Raw genomic sequence first — 9,299 nt, forward strand, 5'->3', positions numbered from 1 at the left:
GGAAGTCTTATAAATCCTTGTTAAGTTGCAAAAAAAATCGCACAAATTAGAGGACAGCACAAAGATTAATCCAGGTAATTAATTTTAAACTGCTATCTCCATGTTGGTAGGTAGAAACTTTATTTACGTTGCACTAGAGCTGCACAATGGGCTTTTGGCGTTAGTCTGGGAAACATCCCTGAGGATGATCAGAAGACATGACATCTCAATTTTGATCCTCCGCAGAGGGATGGTTCCCCGGCTTTGGTAGTCCGATGACCTGCTCGCGAAGTCGAGCTCTTTACGGTGAAACAGTTTAACAAGGACCGACACCGCGCACCCTTGGTCCCTACGCAGTGTGCTCAAAGCGGTCATCCGCTTACTGACAGCAAACAGTTGATGCCTGACTTCAGTGTTCTACTGGGAATCGTGTCCTTACGATCAGTTCACTGCAGGACACCTCCATGTTGGAAAGTGTTTGGTAGAAGGATAATACCTCTCGGCCGCGGAAGCCTTAATTAAATTTGTTGTTGTTGTAGTTTATTTACGTCGCACTAAAGCTGCACAATAGTCCATTGGCGACGGTCTGGGAAACATCCCTGAGGATCCCCGACGACCTACTCGCGAAGTCGAGCACTTTACAGTAGAACAGTTTAACGAGGACCAATACAGCATACCCTCGGTCAAGTGGTCACCCACCCGCACACTGACCGCAGCCAGTGACATTTGACTTCGGTGATCTGGTGGGAACCGCGTCTTAACGATTAGTTCACTGTGGGACTCAATTAAATTTCACAGTTTACATATTTGCTAAAAAGATTAAAGGGGGTTGAATCACCGTGTTTGCGGTGTATTGTCTTTCAGCGAAACGCATTGTGGTGTGGAAATAGCGGGTTCGATTCCCACCATAGCCATAGATGTCTTAGTGTGTAACAATCATATAAAAAATAAGATACGTTCTGTTTTAACTGAATGAAAACGAAAAATATCAAAACGAAAATTTATTTACAGAATCACGGTGTCTTACTTTATTTTTCAATGTTATCACCATAACAGACAAGGCAATTATTGTAACGTGGGACCAAGTTTTCTACTCTGATGTTGTACTTCAAAGATATGAGCCAAGATATCACTTCTTCGCTAAAGTATCCATTGTTTACTACAACTTTAACTCCAGCGCATGCGCATTTATGATGAAGATCCTACGGAATCAGTAAAGACTATAAATAATTGGAGATTATTAAAAAGTTAGTTTTTGCTCAATAAAGCTTTTGTAGGAAGGGAGGTCTAACATTTGGATTCGCCATATGCAGCAGAGAGTATAGCTGATATCTGTGAGTATTTTTTAGCCAAAGAAGTGATAGTCTTTTAAATTTTTTTTAAAACTGTAAATCAACTATGATCTTTAAAGATATTAGTAGAAACTTTTTTACTTATAAAAATGAAAAACAAAACTCTTTGCTTTATTTTTAGTAATTAAATATTAAACAAATCTTGAGTATTATGGTATCTTTTTTTTTTCTGTTGAAACTTAATTAAAAAATCCAATTATTTCGAAAAAGTTGCATGCAGCCGTTCAAATTAGATTTTAAAACTTTGTTTTCAATATTGTCTGTTTAATAGAATTTGTGCTAAGCATATGTATGGTCGAATTCATATATTTTTAGTTCTTGCACTATATGTTACGAATTTACTGTACTTTTCTTTTTTTGAATTGTATACTCTTTTGCGGGGCCTAATAACTTACAGTAACTTGCTCTTCGATCAAAATTCCTATTTAGAATTTAACTTCTTGGTCTATGCATGACCCCTCATCTCTAGTAGGAGCCTCATCGAAGATTTTTAATCTCCTTTTCAAATAGCTTACATAGGCATGGTGTATCTCTTAAAAATGTTCTCTCTATATATTATCAGCTTGTAATAGTCTCTAGAAAGATTTCAATTCTTTTTAATTTTGAAGTGGCTTCAAATATGGAACTAAAACTTCCAACGTTTTGTATATTCATTGCATTATGTGGATTAAAATCGATAAAATATTCTAATAAAGTAAATTTTATTTTTATAATTGCAATTTTTTTCTAATGTTTTTAAACCGTTAACGCTAGAGGTTATTTTTTTTATGAACTTTATTTTGAAAAGTTTAAGTTCTGCAAGTCAGTCTAAAATCTATGTAAAACTAAATTTACTTGCGGTGCTAATTTTTTAAGTTAACAATCGATGAACTGACTGCCCGAATGGTTTTTCGTCTTTAAATACAAGAGATTTGAACTTTGATAATATTAGCACTAAACTTTTCTTCTTTGAAGGGCTCAAAGACAGCAATCTTATCTTTTGAATCCTATAGTCTTGCGAAAGTATAATAAAGATTTTAATATATTTAAAGATTATGGATATGTAAGTACTTAACGGTAAGCACGTACCTCTGGATTCGGAGTATTTAACTGAACAAAGCTTTATGCATGCAAAAGTTTAATGTATTTATCTAAGATGATTGGTCCGAAACTATTCATGCATTAAATCTAATTTTCAATACAGTATGCATTTATCTAATCTATAACTCTGGAGACCAGAGCTTCAATGTCAGGAAGTGGAGAATTTGCTTAATATATATCTTAGAAGAGAGAAACTCAATTTTGTTTTTTAAACTTTAAATTTAATAATTCTAAATTATAAAAAAATATTTTTCATTTATTGTAGGATATTTTTAGCGTTTCTTCAAACTTTGGTCATAAAAAAAAATCCATGACTCTTAAGATTTATGCCATAAAACTGTCCGAAAGGTTACTTCTATCGAATTTTTTAAGTTCAAGATTTTTCATTCTATTTAAATAGATTAACGTCGGTTAACACATTATCTTCCCTAACATAATCTTTTTGTAAGGACATGCGAAAGGAAGAACATAAAATTAAGTGATCAATGAGTACAAATAGTATACATATAGTTATTTAGTTTTAAGCAATCATCAGTAACGAAGCACTAAAGTTTTACGAAATTGAATAAGCTACAGCATAAGCAAGGGAAAATTTAAACCTGACTTTGCCTGGATAACCAATGGCATTTATTAATTTCTGCATAAAGTCTTCTAATCTCATAGTACAAAATTATGTTAAATTTTAAGCGTGCTTTATATTTGGCTGTCAACTTTTTAAATTGTGTATTATCAAATAACGATTCGATTTTGTTTTAGGTTAAACATGTTCGCTAAAACACTTGCCTGGACTCTCATCGTTTCTTTATCCATTTTTGGATATGAAGCTTCTTTGACAATACCGTCATCTATGCTATCACCTCTTGGGGTTCCAGAAGCGATGGGTCCCGACAGTTTAACTGCACTCAAGTTTGCTGTAGGCGGAAGACTTTTAAACATGTTAGGCACCGGAACTGTTGGCCAGATTCCTTTTATAAGTCAAGGTTCAAGCAATTTGCTACCAGGTTTAGGAGGATTTGGATTAGGTGGGCTAGGAGCCCTTCCTCTAACTCCCCGTAGCAAAGAGTTTTCTAAGAGGAGAGGCCCAAATATTCCTACGACATTTAACATTCGCACAGCAACCCCGACTGAAATAGAAAACTTTTTCGCAGTGTTGGACAAAGTTGATGCGAACAAATGCATATCAAGATTAGTGTGTGAAGTTGGGTCGGATCCTAAAGTACTTGAAGGCCTTGGGCACAACATCAAAGATGTTATGACGTAAGTAAAAGTTATTATTTTAAGTTAAATACATATTGTATTCTATAATCCTTGCAATTAGTTTAGAAAAATTTACTAAACCAGTTAAAAATTTTCCTAGTCTTCAGATTTATTTCCTTCTAAAAGAAAAATCCCGCTGTTTTGTTTCTCCAAAAGAATGAAACGAGTTAGTTTCTAATTAGCTATAAACATCGTGTAAGCTTCATAGACGTTAATCTGTTCAATCTCTTTCACGATTCTGTACCTGCTGGCCAAAAAGTTTTTTAAATGGAATTTTTTACAGTAGTTAAGGTGTTATGTAAACTAAAGCTGACTATTGGTACTGCGCATATCTATTACAGTAACACTAAAAATTCAGAGCAGTTTCTGAACAGTTGTGAAAGTAATTTACTTTAAACTAGTAATATAAACATTACATAAACCATCAGTAATAAGCATTATGCAAGAATGTGCTAGTTTAAATGCGACGTCTCCCTCTGCTTTTTCTTAGCGTTGTAAACGACAGATTTATATACAGCAAGATTGCTCAGATTCGATAGTTTATTTTAATACTGGTAAATTCTTTTTTCAATCTAAAGTTTTTCTGAATGTATAGCTTTATTTTTGACTAAATTGTGTGGGTATTAAATCTCTAATTGTTAGTCACTGAGTGTTTTGCTGGGAATTTCGTAATTTTACAAAATGTAATAAATTTCGAAATGATTAAAGCTTGAAATTCAAGCTACACTTACTCACAAATTTTATCTTTAAATATTTACCTTTTGTTCTACAAACCTAACGAAATCAAATTTCGTTAAGTTTTTTAACAAGTACACTTAACTTCCATTTCTTTCACTATGAAAATTTCTTTAAAAATCGCTAGAAGAAAAAGGTTAGCATTATGTTTAATTTAACACAAACTCTACCCAAAATCTCTATTGTTGAAGAAAGTGATTTGCGCAATTTTAGATTGCCCAATTGGTCAGCGCTTTCTTTCGTGTAAATACAGACGCCACTACCCCGAATTGTTAGTTTTTCTCCTTTTACACCCATTCTTATCACTTTTGCTTTAGACATGGTCCTAACTCTTTGTTACTTTGAGTATGCAGTATTTAACCCTAATCATGTGGCACTCCAGGTTTTAAAGCCGTGAGTTGCAAATATGAACTAGTGTGTTAAATTTTCGAATCTTGTTCAATAAAACTTAATTATAGTATAAGATACTACAAAGATGCTTTATATGAAACCTAAAGCGTTAATACCTTAATTTTAACAAGCTGGGAAAAACTAGTGATTCGCGGTAGAAAATAGCTTTGATAAAATCAAACAATTTACTGGGCTTTGAAGTTACTGAACTCAAATTCAGTTCGGTATAATTTAAAACACTGCTCTATAAAGAATACAAATATCTTTAGTTTAAGGCGTAAGATTTTCCTCTAAACATAAATTTAATTCTTTTTGCAGGTCTTTAAGAGTTCTGGAAAAAAATGCTTTGTCAAGGAAGTACCGAGAAATTATGATCCAGGGACAAAGACGTGGTATGTCTGGTTGCAGGAAAGCTTACTCAACATGCGATCAAAAATCTTACCGTTTAATCAAGACATTTGTAAAAGCATTTAAAGTTAAAAACTAAGCTACTTGCGGATTTATAACTATACATTTTATATTTCACGGGTTTAAAACCTGGATTGTCAAATAAAAATTTTGACACTAATGTGTCGCTACTTTCATCTGAATCTTGTCAGTTTGATATCTTTTGGAAATCTATGTAGTCTGCAATAACTACTAGATCTTGTGGCTTCAAGAGTTCCAACTTGAATGAAATAAAAGCGGGCTGCACACAGTGGGAAGCAAGAGCAATACAGGAGGATAATGCCCATAATTTTGAATATAATGTGCAGAGAGTATGGAAATTAGTCTCCCTCGTGCTTCCAGCTCATTCCATCAATATCCGGTCAGCATTACTTATTTCATTCAAATTGAAGCCCTTGTTAATCTTATGCTAACTAAATATGCCAAAATCTGGAGCAAATGTTCTTTGAACTCGACAATTTTTACATATTTCAGATTATACACATATTTTTGGTCAATTTTTTAAGTTTTTGAAGTTTGCAGCAATGATTTGGCATAAGACTAATTGTTCACTAGATAATTCTATCTGTTATTTTTTAGTTTAGTTCTCGTATGTTTAACTGCATGGATTTCTTTTCAAAAACTTATTTTCTTAGTTCCCGGAGGTGAAAAATTGGGATATTAAATTGCTCACATTAGGACACTTCCTTGCATAGCCATATGGAAAGACTGGACTAAAAACTTTATCTTGTTAGCTATTTCTTGTTTGCAAAACGTTACATTTAGTATTCTTCTAGAATACATGGATTTAAGAGATTTTTAAAGATACAAGTTGCAAATAAAACGTAATATTTTATTGTCAAAAATGTGACAGGACGTGAAAAGTTCATTAAAGTAGAAACATAAAAGGCCTGCAATTTCGTTTAAAGGTTACTTTAAAACAGTGGTATAGTTTTGTAAAGGATAGCAAGCATGTGCAAATCTTATACATCCAGGGAGCCACTTACACTAGTATGTGAAAAATTCTATTAAACTTAAAGTAAAATTTTTAATAGTTTCATAAAATGCGAAATTTTAGTTCGTAGCATTTCTGGCATGGAGGATGTTTTAGCCTATCTCTCCATAATTTTGTTCATAAATTCAATGGAGTAAAGATATCTGTATGCCATATATTGTCCAAAAGGTTACTTAAATCTAATTTTTCGTTGTAATTAAAAACTCTACGCTAACGAGGATATATCATTTTATTTTTACATACAGAAGCAGTCTTAAAATTAAGTGATAAAATTTTACCAAATATTGGACGCTGGGTCTCGGGAGATTAATTAGTTCTCCATAAACAAATATTTTAACTTTTATTCCAAAAGGTATTGCTTGTGCAAATACGAATGTCTAAAACTACTATCGCGATCTTTCTTAAACTTATGAAATAGCAAATTTTTATTTAACTTTAATAGTTTGACCTGGTTTTATTCAAATTTAAAACTGCAAGCTTTATTGCATCAAGGAATCTGCTTTCATCACATTATTCAACAGGGAAAGAATTTCTTGTAGTGCAGTTTTGTCAGCTCTATGCTTGACGGGTTAAATTTGCAAGGATAATGCACGGTAATTTTTGACAGGCTGTATAAAAGAAATCAACCTCTATGAAATGTCACTGTACCATGGATCTAGAGAGTTTGAAAAATCACGGAAAATATAATTCTATTTAATAGTTCAAAATACTGTGAAAACGCTCGTCGTGGGTAAAAACAGATTACATAATGCAAAAAAAAAAAAAACTCCCTTATTGCTCATAACTTGGCAACAAAATCCCAAAGGTTTGTCAAATGTTTGTTCAGAAATTATCAGGTTTAATTTTCAGAAACACCAGATTCAAATGTTTTCAAAAAGTTAAAGCTTTTGGTGTCGAATGCCACTGCTTAAATATGTGTACAAAGCTTTTGATCAAGATTTCATGATCCGCTCAAAGGCTGTAAATTGCAAACTTTGCGCTAGTTCTTTTGAAAGAGAATTTATACAAAACCATTGTAACATTTTATAAAACTTCATACATTTCAAAATTTTGAAGAGCAAACACTAAATCCCTATAACAAGCTATATGTAACCTATACCATAACCATGTTTTTTCAAATGCCCACCTGGGGAATGACCTTTCGTCAACACAGACAACTGAAGGACAGATTTGTTGTCCACTTTTTCAGAGGCACCATATTAGGAGGGCCAAGGTTGCCCCCACAGCAAGGTCAGATAGCACACAGAGTGAAAGAACATCCATGCCTTGACGGGGATTCGAACCCAGAACCATTCTGGCGCAAGGCCAGTTCCCTAACCCTTGCACAGTCCGGTCGGCACCATAACCATGTAAAATTATAAGTGTTTCTATTAAATGCAGCAGGAACGAACTATGTTTGGTACAAAACTAAAGAATTACCGCAAAAATTCTCACCATTAAATCGAGCGTTACAACACGAAGTCAGCATGCAGCTACAATACTTATTATCGCTGTTCAAGTTTTTGTATAATTTTGTCGAATATCGCTACAATTTGGCTAAAATTATTTTATATTTTGAATTTCAAGATATTAATTTAAAATAGCTCGTTGGTTTTTTCCCCACTTGTAAAAAAGTCTCAAGGTAATAAGCAAGGTAAAAATCTTTCCAATCATATAGAAAAGTTAAGAGTGTTTAGCAAGTGAATTTTGCTACACAATGATATTCAATAAAAAAAAATAGTATTTAAAAATAATAGGATTTACAAGCTTATTTTTAAGCATTGTCTACTAAGAACTAATATTTTATTACATTACACAAAGTCTCCAGAAATAAGTTTCTTACTGTACCTGCACTCATTTATCAAAAATAAGTATAAAATTACAACTTTAAAATCTGAAAAGTAGTAGTTTTTACCAAGCTGTAATTTTGATAAAAATTACGGAAATTGAATTTTTTTTTAAATCTTTGAGTATACTTGTTTACTACTTAAGTTCTTCAAGCCGTTCGGCGCATAACGCATCCAGCCTATTTCTCCATGCAAACTGACCCTAGCTTCCTCTAATCTTTTAATTTTTTCTTGAAATCTGCGTGCATTTGTCTCTGCCAAGTCAATATCAATCTTCCTGTTTTTCTTCTGCCTCTAAGAGCGCAAGGAGACGAAACATGCATAAATTTTTTCTCTTTGCATTCTTTATACATGCCCAGTCAATTTCCATCTTCTCTTATTGATTTCATCCACTGTAGATAAATTTGCTTTTTTTAATATTTTTGTTTCTAATTATAACGAGCCAAAAAAATTTGAAAATTTTTCTAAGATAATAACTTTTAAAAGTATAAGTTTTTAGATGTCTGCTAACTTCCTAAGGCGCACTGTTTTAGAACCATATATAATAAAATTGGTAAAACTATCGTTTTATAGATATTTTTGTTCATAATTTATTGCTTTTTGACTTCTAATCTTTTTTTTTAACTATAGCATAAAATTATTAATATAACTTTTTTCATTTTTTAATGCTTTACAATAAAAACTTTCTTCAATCTGATTTAGCTGATATCATTGTTAGATAAGAGCACCTTAAGTAGGCTATGTTTTCGTTTGGTGCAGATAAGTAGATGCCATCCCTCTACTATGAAACCCTCCATAATAATAATCCTCCATAAAAATGTTAATTAGGATCTAGTTTTGAAACGTTCACAATTATTAAAACGTAAAAGAAACGGAATACAAAATTATATTATAACTTATTAAAGCAAAACGCTGTTATTTTAACTGTAGAAACTTGAAAATTTTTGTTACGTTTACTACGGAGCTAAATCCCTATTAAACAGACTTAAAGTAAAAGCGTTCATTTTTTTCTTCTTTCAATTTCCAAACAAATTATCCTCAGTGTATACTGAATTTTTTAAATCTTAATTACGAGTTCTTAACAAAAATCGATTTGATATAAATATTTAGATTGATTCTCATTATTTTCAAAACTAAACTTTCGTTAGTGCATATTTAATACTTCTTATCAACTTCGTTTGAAAATGAAGTTACGTTTGAATATCGGTATTGAATTATTAACATAGGAAAATCTTTATA

The 9,299-nt window shown here is 32.3% G+C and overlaps 1 protein-coding gene across 1 annotated transcript; it reads left to right on the forward strand.

Moving 5' to 3' along the window:
* The first annotated feature begins 1,240 nt into the window (after window positions 1-1,240).
* LOC107457490 (uncharacterized) lies at window positions 1,241-5,383 on the forward strand. The gene is made up of 3 exons (XM_016075658.4): window positions 1,241-1,313; window positions 3,168-3,668; window positions 5,112-5,383. The coding sequence occupies exons 2-3, from the start codon at window positions 3,175-3,177 to the stop codon at window positions 5,278-5,280; spliced, it is 663 nt and encodes a 220-aa protein (XP_015931144.1). The 5' UTR covers window positions 1,241-1,313; window positions 3,168-3,174; the 3' UTR covers window positions 5,281-5,383.
* Window positions 5,384-9,299: the final 3,916 nt, after the last annotated feature.

Source organism: Parasteatoda tepidariorum, chromosome 11 (assembly GCF_982258835.1).
Source record: "Parasteatoda tepidariorum strain Cologne lab strain chromosome 11, Ptep-v5.0, whole genome shotgun sequence".
Taxonomy (NCBI): domain Eukaryota; kingdom Metazoa; phylum Arthropoda; class Arachnida; order Araneae; family Theridiidae; genus Parasteatoda; species Parasteatoda tepidariorum.

Excerpts from the sequence above, each read along its gene's own strand:
- LOC107457490 (XM_016075658.4), top strand. The coding sequence starts at position 3,175 with ATGTTCGCTAAAACACTTGCCTGGACTCTCATCGTTTCTTTATCCATT. Across the intron at positions 3,669-5,111 it reads AACATCAAAGATGTTATGAC|GTCTTTAAGAGTTCTGGAAA; the intron begins GTAAGTAAAAGT and ends TTCTTTTTGCAG.